At 32.4% G+C, this 21133-nt stretch overlaps 2 protein-coding genes across 3 annotated transcripts; both read right to left on the bottom strand.

The window, feature by feature from the left end:
* Nucleotides 1-613: 613 nt before the first annotated feature.
* LOC120085661 (GDSL esterase/lipase APG-like) lies at nt 614-2980 on the bottom strand. The gene is made up of 5 exons (XM_039041791.2): nt 2597-2980; nt 1846-1976; nt 1517-1750; nt 1147-1402; nt 614-1022 (listed from the first exon to the last, which is right to left on the bottom strand). The coding sequence occupies exons 1-5, from the start codon at nt 2841-2843 to the stop codon at nt 826-828; spliced, it is 1065 nt and encodes a 354-aa protein (XP_038897719.1). The 5' UTR covers nt 2844-2980; the 3' UTR covers nt 614-825.
* LOC120085669 (inositol oxygenase 1-like) lies at nt 2942-11217 on the bottom strand. 2 transcript variants are annotated; one of them, XR_016527307.1, is made up of 12 exons: nt 10859-11182; nt 10647-10746; nt 7703-7784; nt 7366-7570; nt 6082-6141; nt 5914-5966; nt 5710-5832; nt 5548-5617; nt 5372-5450; nt 5182-5263; nt 4965-5090; nt 2942-3082 (listed from the first exon to the last, which is right to left on the bottom strand). XR_016527307.1 is itself a non-coding variant. In XM_039041802.2 (11 exons), the coding sequence occupies exons 1-11, from the start codon at nt 10974-10976 to the stop codon at nt 5064-5066; spliced, it is 999 nt and encodes a 332-aa protein (XP_038897730.1). In that variant the 5' UTR covers nt 10977-11217; the 3' UTR covers nt 4819-5063. The 2 variants fall into 2 exon arrangements, 1 of the variants encoding a protein (XP_038897730.1); XM_039041802.2 differs by lacking the exon at nt 2942-3082 and having other exon boundaries at nt 4819-5090; nt 10859-11217.
* Nucleotides 11218-21133: the final 9916 nt, after the last annotated feature.

Below are 21133 nucleotides of genomic sequence, written 5' to 3'. Positions count from 1 at the left end.
TCAATTCATTTTTTGAAAAGTAAAATATGTATTACGTAATGTATAAAATTATATAATATTACAAAATAACATAATTTATTGTGAACTAATATTTAGTGAGTAACTATGATAAGTTTTATAATTTATAAAGGAATTTTTTTACAAATAGAAAAAATGTCAAATTATTTACAGGAATAACAAAAAAATATTTATAAACATTAGTAGACTTCTATCAGTGTCTATCACTGATAGATTTTTCTCAGACTTCTATCACTAATAGACCCTGATAGACTTCTATCAGCCTCTATAAAAAAAAAAAAAAATTAATTTTGTTATTTTGTGTAAATAATTTCCATTATTTTTCTAGTTTTGAAAATCTCTCATTTATAAATATAATATCAATCACATTTTAAATAATTATTTAAATTAAAATCTAATTTCCAAATATGCTTCCAAACATATATCTAAAAACATGAAATATGATCCTATTTTCATTGAATTCTTTGTTTTCAAATTTCTATATTCAGATACCCGACCAAACATGCCCTAAAGAATCAAGCTATTGATTTGGTGCAAGGATTTACTTGGGCAAAGCGTCAAATTTAATTAATCCACAAGCTAAAAAATCTATATATTATACTAAATATCAACTTTTATAATCATAAAACTCACGTGCTAAACCCAATTTCGTATCTAATAAAAACAAACTTAGAATAAAACAAACTTCCAAAACAGAATCATCACATGTTGCTTATAATATCAGTACATAGAACAAATTTCCTCACACATAAATAAAACACAGTACAAACTTTTGGATTGCAGATCATTTGTATGGAGTTTTGTGGTCTAGAGGAGAGAGAATCCCTGGAGAATCAAGGCATCAGCAAGAACTTGATTAGCAGCCTCAGATGGATGAACACTATCCCAAAACACATATTGAGTTGAATTAGAGCAAGTTCCACCCAAGGACTTGGGATTGCACAAAAGTGATGTTGTCTCCACTGTTCCTGTTCCACAGCAGCCTTTTCTAGCTTCCACAAAGCCTAACCAAAAAAAATAAGGAACAGAAGAAAATTAGTGATACATTTTTTACATTTCTGGTGCTTCATTCAATATCGGACAATCTACAAAGCATTTCCCCCAAGGGAAAATAAGCTTCATCTTTACCATTTTTCGATGGAGAACTGATGACATCGTAGAGTGGCTTGTAAATGTCGAAGACGACAATTCTAAAACCTGGAAGTTGGTTTTTCAAGCTTTCTGCAGCAGCATTTAGCTTCTTGTTGAAGGCTTGCGCATCGGTATTAATCCTTGAGACACACCCATTTTGATGGTTGCCAAACAAGGTGAGAGCAGCAGGAAAGCAACCTAATGGAGGAAGTGAAGTCACTCCAATTCTCCTAGCTCCTAAACCATATATATCCTGTTTCCAATACCAAAAATGCATCAATCTGACGTATTTCATGCGATATCTCGTTTAATCTTGGTCATGAATGACCTGGAAAGCCATATGGTTTTTGCAACAGTAAGAAAGTACCTTAATAAATGTTGTAAATGCTCCGATGAGCATCGATCCGTACTGATCGGGAGTGTAGACCTTATTAACGTAAGGATTGATGTAATAATTCTGCAGAAAATCGCCACTTCCTGCGCTTAGCAAGTAGAGTGCATCCTTGATTATGGATGCTGCTTTTTCATTACCAGCTACCTTAGCTAGCTTGCCCTGGTACTCCTTGAACAATCCAACTTGTTGGGGCAGTGAGAGTGCATGCTATTCGCCAAGTTCAGAGTAAAAAGTAAGTACAGAAGAATGGCTGATTTGCTCAGATTGATATTGCTTCCGAGAGCAAAGGTTAACATTCTTACATTTAAGAGGGCAGCATTCTCATCGTAACCAGATGCAGCTGAGGCAAAGTTGACTCCAATGAGAAGATTCTTACCTGATGCCTCTGGGCTAAGGTACGGCAATGGGAAGGTCTTAAATCCTAAAGTTTGAGCTGGAGAGAAAAAAAAAAAAACAATAATGATGATTACGGGCCTTAAATATAACAGCTGTTCCTGAATGACAGTAACAACAGTAATAACAACTTAATAATAAGGCTTCGTTTAATATTTGTCTCCATATGTTGTTTTCTTCAAAGCTTTGGAGAATTTTACTTATTTTTCTCGATAGAAACAACGACTTTCATTGAGTATTGTACTTGTTTTTATGTATCAAATTTCTGTTTTAATGGAAATTTCCTGAAAGCAAGTTTAGATTTTAGAAACTGTAAAATCATATTTTGTTCTACTTCTTTATAGTTTTGCAGGAAAATGAGAGAGAGAGAGAGAGAAGTGACATGACTATCTGAGTCCATTTAAAACTTGAATTGGAATGGCAGATTAAACAAATTATGAAATGAAACTTTGCTTTCTGTTTTTCATGTTTTCATAACTTGGAAGAAAAAAAGAAGATATCAAATAGATTTTTCTCCCAAGACACATCGGCACGACACCGACAAAGTGTGCTCTTGCTGTAAGAGAAAAGGTTGACTTTATACATGATGCAAAGTTTATCCAACCATCATGCAAAGCCAATGTGTTTAAGTTCCAATGAGATGAAAGCTTTTGCACGTACCAGTGAAATCAGTAGCAAGTTTTCCATTGCAAAACCTGCCAGTGGGCTGATGGTTCACAAAGTCCTTTCCATATGGAGGGTAATTGGCCTTGAAAATAGTGTAAAGATAGTTATTATTTCCAACATCCACGGCAGAATCACCGAATGTAATGATAGCAGGCACCAAAGTGGTAGAATCTTGAGCATTTCCACTCCCAAGCAAAAATGCAAAGAACAACACCAACACTTTGCTAATAATGGGATCCATCTTCTTTAGCGCTGTGATTTGCAACTGAACCAAGAATTAGAAACTTATAAAGAAAGTCAGAATGACCCACCTTAGATTTTCTTTTATTGAAGGAAGCTGGAGGTTGAGTCCACCCAATCAATAATGACCCTTTTAGTGAAGAAATCCTGTCATTGAAGGTAATTGGTTTTAAATACCTTCACCAAATCCCAAGAAAGCAAACTTTTTTGCCTCAGCTTTCTTTACTTACCTCTCCTTTCCTGCAAGTGCAAAAAACCATTATGAATAAAATTATTTAGCTGGAAAACTATGAATTCATGCAACATTTAATAAATAGGTTTGGTGGAGTAGTTGGGTGATAAATGGTAGTTGTGTTATGAGTTAAAGCTGCATGAGTTTGCATGTGCAGGAGTTAATATGATTGTGGCAGTGAGAAGCCACTATATTGCCACTGTATTGACACTGGGTAACATCTATAATGTGAGTAATATAAGTAATTATAAAGACAAGCCTATGACTACCTTTGGCTCTTCAAAAAACCGTGTTAGTTTCTCTGTCATAGAGACAGGAAAAGTCAACCAGATAGAGTCAGAAGGTAGTAGGAAGCAGTTGTCCTGACATTATCAGCAATTTTGCAATAAGAATAAAAAAGCTACTTGCATTTCCCAAAAAATGGTTGAAGAAGACTTATGAACTTTGAAGGTTCTACGTGTAGTTAAGCATTGGCTTGACAAGTTATTTACTTCTGACCCAATCTACCTTCGTTTGAACCCTTAAACTCTGTGATGAAATCATATCAAACAAAGCAAATGTGTAAGAGTGTGATAGGTGTCACAATCGTACTCTTAAAAGGATCTCAAAGCGATTGTACGACACTTGTTCTCGCCCTTGAACAGCCGGTGGCACAATGGGCGGTTCTTGCAACCTCCACCCCCTTGAGAAAATGTTTTCGAGGAAAAGATTTTCGCAAACGTTTAAAAGTATGTCTAAGAAAAGAAAGTTTGTAGTAAAGCTAGAAAGCAATAAGGGACAACAACGACTTAATAACTTACGACTCTGGATATGAAGGTATGATCATTAGCCTTATCCCCATATATATTGCAAGCATTTTTAATAATGTTGCCTTTGCATATGCAAAGTGGCAAGCAGTCACTTACAAAGAAAAGTATAAAGAAAGTAAACTGACTTCCAAAATGAAATACATAAGATGAAAACATGAAATAAAAGGGGTCGAAATGGTCATGCGGCCATGGGCAACACGCCTTAGACAAGCATGACCACAGCAATAGGTACCCAAACATAGAAAACTAATATATTTGCAATATTAAGAAGAAACTACAAGATCAACAAGTAATTTGAGGTACGGGCACCCTCCCTTTGAAATCTCTCCCAAGCCTAATTCACTCACAAAATGCCTCAGTCCCTCCTTCCTCACTCAGTTACTAGTATACCCTTAAATATCTCTGATTTACATTCCTAACATTCTCATTAGAATTTCCAGTTTAATTTGACACATAAACTAGATAAAAGATAACATATGAATATAATGATCTAATTATCATGTGTACCAAAAAATTTAAGTTGCTGTATTTCCAACTGGCAGGCATCTGGTTGAATAAAAATATGTGCTATCCGGTTTGCTGAAACTTGAAACTATTTATTTGACTCGGTGTCCTTCGATCTCATGGAGGATTCTTGTGTTGAGATTAGCCTAAGGATCCATGAATCTCTGTATATTTATATCCAAGCTGATTAATTTGGCAGCACATCATGGCAAACAAAGGTTCAACCCATACTGTTGTGTTGATCAGTATCGTTTAAGACGGATCTGTTGTGCAATTATCAACTTTATGCATTTTGGTTTTCAGTTTTCACCCACTAGTTTAGTTTTCATTTAAAGTCCATAATATTGCTTTCACTTATTACCGATAGGAACACCTTCCTTCCTGTCAAGATGCAGGTAGTTTTGTAGTCTTATATAAGTGGACAAGTCACGGGAATAAACCAATAGTTTTATTGAGTGAAAACCTGGTACAATATTTGCACAGAAGCTAGAAAAGAACGACTTTTGTTTTTATTATTATTATTATTATTATTTATTATTTAATACACAACTTTGGTGACTAGTTTGAGCCAATTTACCCCCAAGCTCCAAATCTCTAGCCTGCTGCATGCTATTGCTGACCCCATTTCACCTTATGTGTCAACCATTCACAGAACTCAAATCTCACAGGTTTTGTTTTACCATCGTAGCTTGGCAGGAAAGTACTGCAACCAAATATAATTCTTCCTGTTGAGTACCTGGTAATGCACTAGGAAAGAAGGAAAATATGGATTACATTTTCATGAGTGTGCTTACCTTCTCAACGAGAGAGAGATAATACGGCTTCACTTTGTCAACGTTAACCCGGACTTTACTCTTGCTGTAGAGATCATACTTGCTTCATGGGGGAAAAGAGAAAAGAAGATCGACTTCAGTTAGCACAGAAACTTAAAATTCATATCAGTTCCAAACTCTAAGGATGGCAGTGAAGAAAAAAATTTCTTACTTGAATATGCGCAGCCACTTCAGGTTTTCGACATCCTCCTCATTCATCAAGTGCTTATATGCATGAGATCTATGTAATGCTGCAGAATCAAAGATTTCCAGTAACCTTACTGGTTTCTTCATAGTTAAAAATTTCAGTAAAACAAACTTGTTTTTAACAATTTCTTTTTAACTTACAGTAGAATGAGTGGTATCTGATAACAAAAAGTGCTGCAGAAGGTAAAGTAGTATTATTCTCCTTTGCCACCTGAAAGTTCCATGTAATAACAGACTTTATCATCTTAGTTTAAGAATGACAACATTCAATACTCTAGTACTTCGTAGAGGCAGGAAGAGTACCAAATACATATAGTCATCATGCCCCCACGACATCACTACATTGTCAAGTCCACAATTTGGTGAGTAAACTCCGTATTTAGAGTTATATGCGGGATTATAGTAACCAGGATTTTCCATGAAATACTGTAATTAAAGGTAATAGGGTTAAAGGTTATAAGAAAAGTGAACAGGTTGTTGGCACTTTAATTATAGAGAAATCAAGACCTTGTGGTGGACAATGGATTTATCAAAAGCACAACCCAAAGGGTAGGTGTCTCCTGCAAGTTGGTCCAGGGTATGATAACAATAATTAGTAAAGAAACTTTATAAAATAAAAGACCCATATAGAGAATCATGTGATTGTCTGTATGGTAGATTGAAACTCATGCTTACCCACAACCGCCCATTGAGGAAGACCACCAAAGCTTGGAAGGAGAAGCACCTTTCCAAGGTCTAAAAAGTAAAGACAGATACAAAAATAATAGGAATAAATAAGGAAATAAAAACTAGTCGAATGCTTGATGCAGTCTCAAATGGTTGAAATGCACACAAGTCAATGTCATACCATAAAGAAAATCTATTAATATAAAACAAAAATTTGGTTCTATTCAAACTTCAAAGATCCAACCAAAGTCCAAAACATTTAAGAAATGCAAGCACCCAAACGAATTGAAACAAGTACGGAAGATAAAAGTGTTGAGGATACCACATTGAAAAAATCAAGGGACCTCACACTCTTTATAAGATAGATGAGCTACTTCTCTTATTGCTAATTGGTTTTGAAATTTGAGATGAAATCTCATGTGTTCGCTACTATAGTATCAAAACTCATAAAGTCCAAACAGGCATTCAATCCAATAAGAAAAATTGGGATCTGATCAAGAATGGTGAACTCAAATGAGACACCATCTTGAGAGGACATGTTGAGAATACCGCATTAGAAAAATCAAGGGACCCTACATTCTTTATAAGATAAATGGGTTATTCCTCTCATTGTCAATTAGTTTTGAGATAGAACCCCGTGTTATCTAACAAAACAGAACTCAATAAACTTAAAAAAAAAAAAATGCAAGAAAGTTAACAAAACACAGACTATGTTATAAAACCTATTCTTAACTGTAATGAAACCATAAGGATTATAAGCTCAATATATATGCACATAAGAATGTCTTCGACTTAGGCAATACTTCTTAGAATAGTATTTTCAATAAGACACTTTGATTTCTAGGTAAATATCCTAAAAATAACTAGAAAATTCTTTCTAACTTCAGCATTACAAACATTTTCAAAATATTTTTATAATATGTAAAAAAAAAAAAAAAAAAAAAAAAAAAAAAAAAAATGAAAGAAAGAAAGAAAGAAAACCTTAAATTGCTTTTGGGATATGAAAGGGAGCCAAATTCTGAAATACATTATTAATAAGATACCATTTCCTTTAGTCTAATTTTAGACCCTGCATGAAAGAAACCCAACAATAATTGGAATATTGTCCAAAATTGCTAATGTGCTCTTTAATTCCACTCTAAGCCAATGCTTGTTTTCTCTCTCTCTCTCATCTACCAGTGAATAAATTTCAGGGATCAACCAGAACCAGAATCACCCAATGCACTTCAATTCACAATCTAAAACAGTAAATTTCAAGTAAAATAGAATCATTAGTGAAAATGGGAAAAGTACCATGTATAAGAGCAGTCAAATGCAGCCAATCTTCGTTAGGATAATCCTTTCTGATGGCTTCAGCGGTCTGCAACAAGTGTTCGATTTGAGGTTCATCCAAATCAGGATCGCTCTCATCAACCACGTCATTGAGAAGCTCACAGCACTCCCATATGCTCATCTCCACTCTGTTCAGTTGACCGTACTCTTTTCTCATCTTCTTCACCTGCAAACAAACTCATTCCGCCATTTTCAATCGGAGAGTCGCTTAACGGTACGGCAGCGGGAAAAGAGGGGACTTGAAAACGACGCCGTAAATGGAAAATAGCGGAATTTAATTAAAAGGGAAATTGCTTACGAAATCGTAAGTTTGATTAATGTGATTGAGTTTGTAGAAATTCTCTACCCCTTCTTGCCTTTCGCTTTCCGCATGATAGTCCCTATGTTTTGCAAATTAGGATTAATTATAATAATTCTAATTTAAATTATTTAATCAAATACTTTATGGAAAGATTAGTTGTAATCCATCTTAAACAAATATTTTATAAATATGTTGAGATTTCTAGGAATGCTTTCAAACAAAGACAAATGTGCCAACTTATTTACAGATATAGAAAAATTTACTATGTATTAGTGATAGACTGCGATAGACGTTCATTATTTTTTTTTTTTTTTTTGAAAGGTATTGTGATTAAAGTGTGGGATAGAAAAATCGGACCTCAAACTTCGAAGTCGATAGTATAAACACTATGCTAGTTGAACTACGCTCTTGTTGGCTTAAATGTGAGGTGAGGAAATCAAACCTCAGATTTCGAGGTCAATAAACAAGCACTATGCAAGTTAAACTATTATTCAAATTTTTACATAATTATGATATACCATTTTTATTGTCATGGTAAAGAAGGGAGATATTGTTGAGCATTAAAATATTGTTTACGAGTTGAACATTCTAATCGTTTTCATCCTTTTAGTGGGAAGCTTTAGATCTTTATATCCAAAACTTTAATTAATGATTTTTTTTAGATTTAAATATAATTTAACTAGTTGACACAAATTTGTACCCATGAATTATTAAATTAAGAAAATTTGTTATTATTATTAATTATTTGAATACACTTACCCAAAGTAATATAACAATTTTCGTGACAAAAATGTAGTAAAATTTCAATTTAAAATAAATAAATAAGTAACTCGCATGCATTAAATTTTGGCTGATGGTAGTTTTTTTCCCTTTAAATTCTAATATAAATCGCCATACTTTTCCATAATTAATCTTTTGATATAAAATTTAAATTTTAGAAAACTATGCATAACTTATCGCAGTATTGCACCCATTTTTTTTAGCATACATAGTTTTCTAATTTTTGAATTTTATGTCCAAAAAGATCAATTATCTTCTAGATAAAAATTTGGGTCCAATAAGTTTTAAAACTTTGAAAGTTTGAACCATAACAAGTTTTCAAACTTTTGAATTTTTTTTGTCCAAAAGATTAATTATCTATTAAATAAAAATTGTATTTTGTTTTACTGAATTTGTTAATTTTAAAACGAAAAGACACAAAATTGGATATGTAAAGACATTAAATAGATTGGTAAAAGTTTATGACTTCGATATTTTTTTTAAGTTTATAAACCAATCATATGGGAAAAAAAATCATCTTTGATAAATATTTTGTTTGCCTTTTCTTTCAAATTAAACTTACGAGCACTATTTTATTCTATGATTTTATCGTTTTATTGTCTAATTTTTTTTAAAAAAAAATTAACCAAGTTCATCTTTGAAAAGTTGTTTTCAAAAACTTGATTTTGTATTTAAAATTTGGTTTATAACTCAAATAATGCTCTTAAAGAACCAGAAACAAACATAATTTTAAAAAAATAAAAGATAAAAAAAAATAGTTATAAAACGAGACTTTAAGTTTTGATATCTATTAAACACATCAGTTGCAATTGCCCTTAATTCAACAATAATTCTTTTTTGTGAAAGTAAACTTAAATAAGTTGATGGAGTAAAAATTAATCAAATCAATTTTAGTTTTTTTTCTTCTGTTAACAGAATAATTGAAAATTGTCAAAACATCTTCATTGTTTTTAAGAAGTCGTTTGGAACACCAACTAAAAGTTGGTAGAATGGATTATTATAGTCCACTCTATGTTTAGAGTACCAAATATGACAAGAGTGTATACAACTATTTATAAGCTACAATTAAGTATAATATACTATTTCAAAATCTTTTTGCTATAGTGTTTACTATTTGTTTTACTCATCCTCTTGGGCGTTTAATAGGGGTGTTTAGAAAAATCGAGAAACCTAACCCAACCCACCTGGTTTGTTTTGGTTTGAATTGTTTACTATCTCCTACCTAAACAGAAATAGTTTAAAATAGTCTACATCCCAAATAGTAACTCTTATAACCAACTCAATGCCCCAAATCCTTCCTAAGTTTTTACATCACAATTTCCAAACAATTCCATGTAAAGAAAGAAAATGGGCCAAAAATTATATATAATAATAATAACCCTGATTGGCAAGTTTTTTATTTTTTGTTTTTAAAAATTAAGCCTATATAAGAGTGCAACAACAAATTGAAAAACCGAAAATCCGAATCAACCAAAACCAATCCAATGGTTTGGTTTTTAATATAAAATTAAACATCTTGGTTTGTATTCGGAGAAAATTAAAAAGTATTGGTTCAAATTGGTTTTTTATTAGAAAAATCAAAAAAAAAAAAAAAAAAAAAATCAAACCAATGGTGTATATATACTTTTCATTAGACATCTTTTAGTATTTTAATTATTAATGTGTACATATATTTGTTATTTTGAAAAGGACCAATTATCAAGGGTGTATATTTTTTTTATTTAGAAAAGTACAAAAAAAAAAAATCAAACTAGCAAAAAATGATCAATTCAAACACAAAGAAGAAATAAAAATAAAAATTTGGAAGTAAAAAATAAAATATCAAAAATCGAGAACCAAACCAATACCATTGATTATATCCTCATTGGAGATTGGTTTGGAGCCATTCTTTATAAAACCAATTGATTTGGTTTGGTTTTTGGTTGACCCCAAAAGCAAAACCGAACTAACTATCACCGCTATTATAATACTATTTTTACTTCTAAAATACAAATTTATTCTTTTTATTATCTATTTAAAAAGATCTGACAAATTGGGAAAACTAAAAACAAGTAACTTTAAAAAAATAGTTTTTGTTTTAAAAATTCAACCATTATAATAAAAAAAAATGTAAATCAGTAAGCAAGGGTTATCAACGGAGCTATAAATAAATAAAGCAGACCTAAAGCCGTGGCCGAACGAATTGGCGTAGGGCACCAGAAACCCTCCGTCCAGCACCAATTCCGACTCTTCATCCACCCCCTTCTCCTCCGCCGCAACTCCTGCAAATTCTAACTCCATCAATCGCTTCCCGGTGGCCTCAATTTCAAATCTCCGCCGGCAACAAAACGAACCAGAACAATTTTTTTTAAAGAAATATGAAAAGTAATTTACCAAACTCGGGATTCTCAATGAGGACGGTGACCGTCATCGTTGGATCAGGGAGAGAAATCAAGGGAAGAAAGAAATGAGAGAGGGAAAAATGGAGATGATTTAGCGGTGGTGAGAACATTGATTGGAGAAAGGAAGGTATTTATAATTGGCCGGAAAGCCCTTCCCTGAGAATTTCCAGGCTCCGAGTCCTTGTTCCGAAATAAAATAAAAACAAAAATTCGGGTTTATGTTACTTATTTTGCAATTCATGAACTACTCGCATGCAAAATTTGTATATTTGTTATCCTCAAAAGAAAATATGAAACAGTGTCTGGTCTAGCGTCCAAATTAGGGATACGAAGATGAAGACATAAATCTACAATTTATTTTATCATTACACGTCATATTTGACCATTTAATCCAACTATTTTTAGCTTCATATATGGATCTCCCATTTTCTTTCTTTCTTTCTTTCTCTCTTCATCCATTTTCTTATTCGTCGGATGGATCTTATCTCGAGATTGGTTTACAGTTTACACATTCCAATCTACCCATAAATATAGCTTCATCTGCCTTTTTTTTAATCATCCGTATGTGTAAGTTGATTTTTTTTTTTTAAAAAAAAAATTTAACGAGAGTATTTTTGTTAATATTATCCATTTTTTAAAAAAAAATTTAATGGAGAGAATTGCACATTTTCTGTGGTTCATCTTCTGTTTGGGTTGAAAATAGTTTTTTTTTTTTTTCAACTTCTACTTTTATCCCGTAAGTAAATGAGATGTTTATAGATTTAATTTTCAAAACCTAAAACTCAAAAATCAAATGGTTATTAAATAGACAAATTAATGTTTTTAAGTCTAATATATATATATATATTATAAAGCTTTCATTTTTAGTTTTTTTTTTTAATAATCTATACGTATTTTCTCCTAATTTCATGAAAATGATTTTAAATTTTAGTTTCGAATTTGAAGGCACTACTAAAATGTAAACAACATATATAAAAATTAATAGGCGTAAGTAGTGTTTATAGGTTTAATTTAAAAAAAATAAAAAATAAAAATCAAGTAATTGTTGAACGACGTCCAAATGGTTATCTCAAACGAGACATGAACAATTTGAAGTTGTATCATTTGAAAATCAAACAGAAATTCGAATAACTAAATTTTTTTATATTTAATGAAAAACAACCATTTCCTTGGATCTTTACAAACTGTGAAGCTCATAGGTGAGAGATGTTAAAAATGCTGATACAAATTGCATTTACCATAATTCATTAGCTTAAGTTTTTTGGTCAACCATTAATTTACCAAATTAGGTTTGTATTGATGTTTATCAATTAAGTTTAAAAGTAAAATTACAAAATTAATCTACATGATTTTGGAGAAATTTAGAGCCTAGTTTCTATGATTTGATTTAAAAGTTAGAAATTCATCTTCATGGTCTAATAAAACCTCGCAAATATTATTTCATGTGATAAATCTCATACATAGTCCCTATGTTAGAGATAATGTACGGAGGTGTTATCCAATTATTGAAATTAAAATTTAACTTTCAAATTACACAAACCATATTCTAATTTTCTCCTAACATAAAATTAAATTTGTGACTTAACCAAGTTTAACCAAGTGAAAGTTAAAAAGATATGCACTATATGTTTGGACTACCCTCTAATTATATGTTTCTAAAAGTTAAGTATTTATGGCACAATAGGTTCCATCACATTTTATAATTGTTGTATTAAAAAAAAAGTTGAGGGTTAATTAGTGCTACTTTTCTCAATAGTTTTCGTCTTTTTTACTTACTTCTCGATCCAAATTTTGAAAATAAGCAAATTTATTTATGAAATTTGACTTTGAATTATAATGTGTTTTTACCTAATAAAAATATTATAAAAAAGCTATAAGAAAATAAAGGCAATTTTGAAAAATGAAAAATAAAAATGAAATGATTATCAAATATCTCTAAAGTTCCCATACCAAAAAGTAGGAGTATTGACAAACCAAACAATCCGGACTACCCAACTCAAATGGTAAGAATCGGATTGGGTTGGATTGAATTTTTTATGATTTTTTTCAGGTTAGGTTGGGTTCATATTATAATTTTTAAAATTCGGATTGACCCAACTCAATTCGAATTCCTAATATTATTAAAATATATATATTATAATTTATAAATATTGTAACTCATATATATTGTTATGATGTTTATTTGAAGTTTGTAATATATATCTTGGATTTTGATATTTAAGATTTTGAGTTTTATGAAATTTTAGTGATTAATATGTGATGTACACAACTTTAAGTATTTTAAGTTAATAAAAATGTAACTAAAAAAAGAATAAATAAATAAATAACCCTACAACTCAACTTAATCTAATTCAATCCGAATTTTAAGGATTGGGTTGGAGACTCTAGAGTTATTTGAGTAGGCAACTCGATCAATCCAAATTTTTAGATAGGTCCAAAAAATTTCCAAATCTATCTAATCCAACTTAACCTATGACACTCCTATCAAAAAGGTAAATTTTTTAATAATAAATTTATCGATTTTCTATATTAATCATTTAACTTAAGAAAAATGTAAGTAAATTAAAGATATATTGGACACGAGATGAAAACATTCAAGATTTATAAACCGTAAAATAAATTGTAAAGATAAGATTATAGCATTTTAAAGTTTTGAACTAATTTAAAATTAAACTTAAAAATTAAAAATTTTACATTTTAAAATTTAAAGGCTAAATAAAAATTAGACAGTAACCTATTAAAAAATAAAATTTTCAATTATAAATTATAAAAACGTAAAACTAAAAACAGAATGATTATCACCCTACTAATTCACTTATCAGCCGGTCTATAATAAATGAGATAAAGAAAGATAACCACAAGTGATTGGCCCCACCCCGAAGCAAATATCTCAGCCAACAGCGAGTCAAAAAAAGCTGCTTTTTTTTTTTCGTTTTTTCTTTTAGTACGTGAGGTGTGGGGGATTTTGCTTTGGTATTCACAAAGGAGAAAAAAAAAAAAAATCATCCGTGGGACCCACATGACGTATCATCTAGCCAAATTTGTACGCCACCCTGTCACCTTCGGAACTGGGTACGTAAGAGCCACGCGCCTTAGCAATCTTTCTTCCGGACAGATTCAAAGTAAATAAGTCCACGTGTCAAGCTGTGGCTTTTTTCTTTTTTCAAAATATCCACGTTACTCCATTTTCTGTCACGTGTCGTAGTGGACACACGCGTGTTATCGGGCTAGGTACTTGTGTCAAAATACCATTTATGCCCCCAACTGTTTTTAGTTGATTTTAGTATCAATAATTTTAAAAGATGTTTGAGATAAAGATTATCCTAAGATTATAATAACCATCTCTTCCTACAATAAATACTATTTTGTAATATCAAATTAGCTACAATCAACACTATTTAGAAATCTATTATTTGTTACCATTTTTACTATTTTACATTCATAATTTTTTTTATTCTTTTCTACAATATTTACTATATCTTTCTCAAACTAAAACAGTTTACACTTCAAACATATACTATTATAACCAAAACTAAAATAATTTATACCCCAAACACAAATTATTATAACCTAACTATAATAATCTAGAATTATAATAACTAACCCCAAACACAAATTATTATAACCTAACTATAATAATCTAGAATTATAATAACTAAATCATTGCCCCAAATATTTCTTTAATGGTTTAAATTTAGTCCATATACTTATTATATATAAATCTCAAGTTTAGTTTATGCTGTTTAAAAGGTGTTTCACATGTTGAATTGAGTTGGGTTGAAGTGAATATGTAATAATTGTTTATGGAGATAAATTATCTATAGAGTGCATGAAGTGTATTGTAATGCATAAATAAATTACGTTAGATTAGGAGTATTTGATGTAATTTTTCATTAAAAAAAAATCTGATTTTCTGCTTACTATTTTGTTTGTTACAACTTTTGTAAAAGCATTCAATTAAGCACATATTTTTCAAAGTTTTCAACATTTTGAGATTACAAACTTAAAATTTTGATTTACACAAAATATCTATATTTCGTGATAACAACAAAATTACAATGTTAAACACTTTTGATATCTACGTTAAATTAAGGTTTCATATATTAGAATCAAAAGAGAAACAAACTACCTTAAAATCTTGGCCCTCATTTGGTAACCATTTCGTTTTTGGTTTTTTGTTTTTAAAATTAAGTCTATTTTCTTCTCATTTCAATGATTTGTATCTTTATTCAATACAATTGTTGAATTCTTAGCCAAAATCTAAAAAACAAAAACAAGTTTTTAAAAGTTACTTTTTTTTAGTTTTCAAATTTTTGCTTGATTTTCAAATCACTGGTAAAAAGTAGATAACTAAGAAAGAAATTTGAAGGTGAAAGTAATTTCTATACATTTACAGAAGGTATAAATAAAAAATACACAAAAATAAGGAGACGGTCAAGGGGTTTTAAGTTTTTTTTTCCCCAAAGATATTGTAATTAGAGTGTAGGATGGGGGAATCAAACATATAATCTCAAGGTCAATTGTACAAATTGAACTATGCTCATGTTGGTAGGGATTTAAAATTTTTATTGCATTTATTTTCAAATAGTTATTTTCATTTTCTCATGTATATTACATTTTCTCTAATAGTGTTTTTATACCTGAAGTCTTCATATTAATGTCAAATTATTGTAAAAGATGACTATGAAACTAATAATTTCAAATTTTTATTTGGAAATACATTCACCAGTCGAGTCTTTTTTAAAAAAAAAAAAAAAATTGTTTTGAGTATATGAATTAACCAAGTTGGCCGTTAGTCAGTTGTCAGACATCATCGAAGAAATTAGTGGACTGAGTTGATCACTGGAGTTTGCTTGTCGTCGAAAGTGGTACTCATATGAGGTAGCCACTGGAGCATATCATCAAAGAGGTCGTTGGAGACAAAGGCCTCTAAGTGTTGATCGTTGTTATTACCGGAGTTGGTCGCCATAGGTAGTATGGTCATCAAAGTGAGTTGGCAGTAATATTCAATGGTGGTTGTTATTGGAGTTATAGTCATTGGACAATGGTCGACGGAAGGAGTCATTTGTAACATCGGAAAGAGGAAGGATTGAGTTGATAATTTTTACCAACTAAATAAAGAAGTTGGTGACTCAAATATTGAGTTGGTAAAAATATTAACTTAACTTGGTGACCCGTAGTTGGTTGTTGCTTGAAAAAAAAAACATATATATTATCATAATTTAACATTTTGTTAAAAAAATTAATTTAGAATGACTTAATTGAAATTTCATTGCAAGGACTAAATTTGAGATTGATTACAATGTAGAACTAAATTTATACTTTCAAATGCATTAAAATGGAATGGAATGTAAATGGTATGGAACGAAAGTACATGAACCAAAATAATATTTTAGGCTCTTTTTAATAACTATTTGATTTTTTGTTCTTATTTTTTAAATTAAAACTATAAACACCAATTCAATCTATTAGTATCTATGTTTTGTTGTATCTTAGAAGTGTTTTTAAAATAAAAACCAAAGTTTGAAAACTAAAATGAGTATTTTTCAATTTTTTGGAAAATCGGCTAAGAATTCAAATATTTACACGGAAAATTTGAAAATTACGATTAAGAAATTTTGAGAAAATAAATATAATTTTTAAAAATATAAAAAAATATTACTGTTCGTACGAGGTTTTTGGAGAAACGTGTTTCGTGGAGTTGAACTTGAGTTGGTATTGATGTTGGAGTTGATTTGATGCGATATGGTTCGATCTCTAATATTTGATCCTCTGATTCTCTCTCAGTTGAGTGAATATGCTTGACTTGGAGAAAAAACGCGCCGAACGTCCTTGAAGTATAAGTCTTGGAAGCTTGGAGTAGAAGTCTTGGAAAGCTTGGAGTAGAAGTCTTGGAAGAGTATTTGTGTTTGGAAGAGTATTTGTGTCTTCAAAGGTCTTCTGCTTATAGGAGTGCAACTTCAGGAGTCTTGGAAGCTTGAAGTAGGAGTAGGAGCCTTCAGGAGTCCTCTGCTTGTTAGTGAATTCTCTCAGGGTCTTCTGAGTGTAGAAAATGCTGCCCTTACAAATGAAGAGAACTTCTTTATTTATAGAGTTCTCAGGTAGGCTTCATGGGCTTGGTTGGTCCATGGGCCTGACCCTTGGGCCCAATCAGTTGGTTTTGGGCCTGATCTGGAATTTAGGTCCAATTCAGTTTTTTTTTTATTTTTTTTTTTGTAGTTTGGACTTTAAGCCCAAATAGTAATATCAAATTGGACCAATTTAATCTCATATGATTCATCCGCGTGACGTCATTGAAACTTGTCTTCAATTCAATTTGGGACATGTGTCAACTTCTAATTGGACCTAAAGTCAATGATTTAGAAATTCATCGTTAATTTAGCAAACGATGTGGTGACTTGTGATTGGTCCAAAATTTCTCATTCAACAAATACCCCTTTTTGAGATTTATGCACGTATATGGGTGGATGAATCTTGAAAAAAAAATGTAATTTCAGATCAAAGTATGATTTTGTTGACTCTTTTAATTTGATGCATCACCAGGATCAAAATATGAGAATTTAGCTCAAAATTTTGATTTGAAATCTTGTTCGTTTGACACACTTTCGCTATGTAAACTTTAATTTGAACTAAAGTAGAATTTATGTTCCACTTTAATTGCAAATTTAATTTAATTCGAATTCGGAATAGAATTTGGGGTGAAATTGAATCTTGATCAATTTTGGTTTGAGATAAAAATTTGGGATATGCTCAATTTTATTTGGAAATGAGTATAGAAATTAAGGTTGATTTAAATTTGAGATAAAATTTGGAATATAGCCAAATTTTGACTCGACATTTTATTCATAACTTAATATCAAGATTAACCATTCGAATATTGATAAAATTTGAGATATGGCCAAATTTTAATTTGGGACGGATTTAACATTTATCTCACCCGATTTGGTTGGCTTGAATTTAGAATAAAAATTTGGATTAGAAGCTTTAGACTGAGATTTGGAATAACAGTTGATTTTAATTCCAATTTGAATGGAATATGAATTTGAACTTAAATGGAAGAGATTTTGGAGAGCTAACGTATTGGAAGATAGCCTTACTAGCGAGATCAGGTCATTACCAGCGATACCAAGCCATTATCAGCGAGATCAGACCATTACTAGTAATACCAAACCATTACCAGTGAGATCAGGCCATTACTAGCGAGATCAGGCCATTACCAGCGATACCAAGCCATTACTAGCGAGATCAGGCCATTACCAGCGATACCAAACCATTACTAGCGAGATCGTGGCAGAAAGCGAGATCAGCGAGAGCATTTCGAGCGAGATTGTGGGAGAGAGCGACCCCAGCGAAAGCGAGATTTTGGAGAGAGCAAGATCGTGGGAGAGAGCGAGATTGTGAGCGAGAAAGTGGGAGAGAGCGACACTAGAGAGAGCAAGATCGTGGGAGAGAGCGAGATCAGCGAGAGCATTTCGAGCGAGATTGTGGTAGAGAGCAACACCAGCGAGAGGATTTCGAGCGAGATTCTCCCTTTTTATTATTATTATTTTTTTTTATTAATAATAATAATTATTATTTTTTTAAATCTCAGGAAGCCGTTTGCTTTGTGGCTAGCGTTCCCAGCCTTAGCGAGATTTTCTTCTCCATACTATTGGCTTATGCCAGATTCTCTCAAGTCTTAAGCTCAAAACTCATCGCCGTTGAATCTAGGAATTCAAAACTCCACCATGACCCCTAATCAGGCAGCCTCCAATCGAGCATGATCTTTTTTGTTGACTCTTAACTAATTTCAGCAAGAATCGGAGTTCCACAACAAAATAAATATTATTCAGTTCGAGTAACCCGTGATTTTATCAGATTTCAACTGATTATTAGAAAAAAATCCCATCGAACTTAGCTATATAAATACTGGTAGGATGCATGCTCTTCTTCATCTTGTAGTGTGATCTCTTTCGTTCTTACGTCCTTTGCAGTTTGAATTGTGATTCTCTTTCGATCTTATGTTCTTTACATCCTTTGTCAATCGGACTCGGATTTCAAATCAACCTTGAATTGTAGTAGAAAGCTGTAAGTGAGGAGAAGGGAGAAAGAAGAAAAGATGGGGAATTAAGGCTTCCGTTCCTTTTTTGTTTTCATATATATATATATATATATATATTCTTCTTTTTACTCTTTTATTATTATTATTTTTTACTAACTTGTCCCCCTACTATTTTTTTAAGAGTTACGATACAACTAAAGGGGCACAACAAAACAAGTTTTTTTTTTAATCTCATCGACCCGTCTTTGGTGTGCTCGTGTATCCTGATCGTCATAGGAGGAGCCCCACAAAGGCTTACAACTCTCCCATTTGATCACCCTAGGTGGATCCTGAAAAGATATACTTTGTAGCACCGTTCGTACATCCTGATCGTCATGGGAGGGGTCCCGCAAAGGCTTACAACTCTCCCATTCGATCACCCTAGAGAGGATCTCAGAAAGGTCTACCTTGTAGCGCCGCTCGTGTATCCTGATCGTCATGGGAGGGGCCCCGCAAAGGCTTACAACTCTCCCATTCGATCACCCTAGGGAGGATCTCAGAAAGGTCTACCTTGTAGCACCGCTCGTGTATCCCGATCGTCATGGGAGGGGCCCCGCAAAGGCTTACAACTCTCCCATTCGATCACCCTCGGGAGGATCTCGGAAAGGCCTACCTTGTAGCACTGCTCGTGTATCATGATCATCATGGAGAGGGGCCCTACAAAGGCACATAACTCTCCCATTTGATCACCCTAGGGAGGATCCTTGAAAGGTTTGCCTTGTTATGTTACTCCTTGATCAAAATTTGAAGATAAGAGAAATATGCCATTGAGTATTTGAAGATGAGGCGGATATGCCATCAAACCTTGAAGATGAGAAGAATGTGCCATCAAGATTTTGAACGGAGTCATGTCAACTAGAGTCGATCTCGTGTACAAGGTAGAGCCAGACAGACCAGAGTTTTCTTCGCATATGAGGTACAGCTAGGCAAACCAAACTTGATCTCGCATATGAGGTGGAACGACACTCACATTTCTGGAAAGGAAGCAAAGCTACACCAATTTTGGAGAAGGGGTGAAGTTGTACCAATATTTTTGAGAGGAAACGAAACCGTACCATGACTTTGAAGATGGAGTGAAGCCGCGTCATCAGTTTGGAGATGAAGTGAAACCGTGTCATCAGTTCGGAGATGAAACGAAGCCACGCCACGACTTTGGAGATGAAGTGAAGTCGCGCCAACATTTTGGAGAGGAAACGAAACCGCACCACGACTTTGGAGATAAAGTGAAACTACGCCATGATTTTATAGACCGTCATTGAAGATGGAGCCGAGCCATGCACACCAACCTTAAACTTGAAGATGGAGACGCATCAACGGGACTTTCACATTTGAGTTTGACAAAGCATCGGTAAATCCTCTGCATTTGAGTTTGATGAAGCATCGATGAATCTTCACATTGAGCTCGACTTCGTGACTTTGAGTGTGAAGATAGAGCATCGATGGAGCCTCTAAACTTGAAGATGGAGGAGCATATAAGTTTACTTTTAAAGAGGAAGCGAAGCGCATTCCATGTGTGTGCCTTTTATTTACTGTGTTGTCTCCTTACGAGGGATGAACATCTTCAATCCATTGTGTTGTCCCCAATAGGGATGAACATCTTCAATCTGAAGTGTCATTCTTTGACGGGGATGATCAACATCAATCTTGTAGTATTATACTTAGGTGGTTATAGTATCTCTTCTAATGGACTAAACTTAAATTTCTTTAAGTTTCTTTCGTACCTTTAAAAAAAGGGATTGAATCATGACGTAGTTCAAGTTTTTTTTTTTTAACTGGACTGAATTTGAAGTTTCTTTCAAGCTGCCACATACCCTTCTTAATGATATGGATCAAGCCATAATGTAGTTCGAAGAGATTTTTATTTTTATTTTTATGCGCGACTGAACTTAAATTTCTTTAAGTTGCCTACGTACCCTTTATAATGAAAGGGTCAAGTCATAACGTAGTTCATACAATTTTTTTTGGCGCCGTTCACATTTTAAGCTCATGCGGCCTAGGAGCATCATGCAGTTTAGGCTCTTGCGATAAGGAGCTTTTTCATTTAAACTTCAAAAGCTCTTATTTCATTATGGTTTTAATTATCCTCTTCATTTGTAGGATTCGTCAATATGATGAGTTTTGGCTTCACTATCAAGGAACCTTTTGTACTTATGTCAATAGAAAATTTCCTCTTCATGCGTGAAGGGA

The sequence above is a fragment of the Benincasa hispida genome, unplaced genomic scaffold (assembly GCF_027475165.1).
Source record: "Benincasa hispida cultivar pf3 unplaced genomic scaffold, pf3_genome.v1.1 HicScf895, whole genome shotgun sequence".
Taxonomy (NCBI): domain Eukaryota; kingdom Viridiplantae; phylum Streptophyta; class Magnoliopsida; order Cucurbitales; family Cucurbitaceae; genus Benincasa; species Benincasa hispida.
Note: the sequence above shows the minus strand (reverse complement) of the source record. Positions and strands in the feature narration are given on the sequence as shown.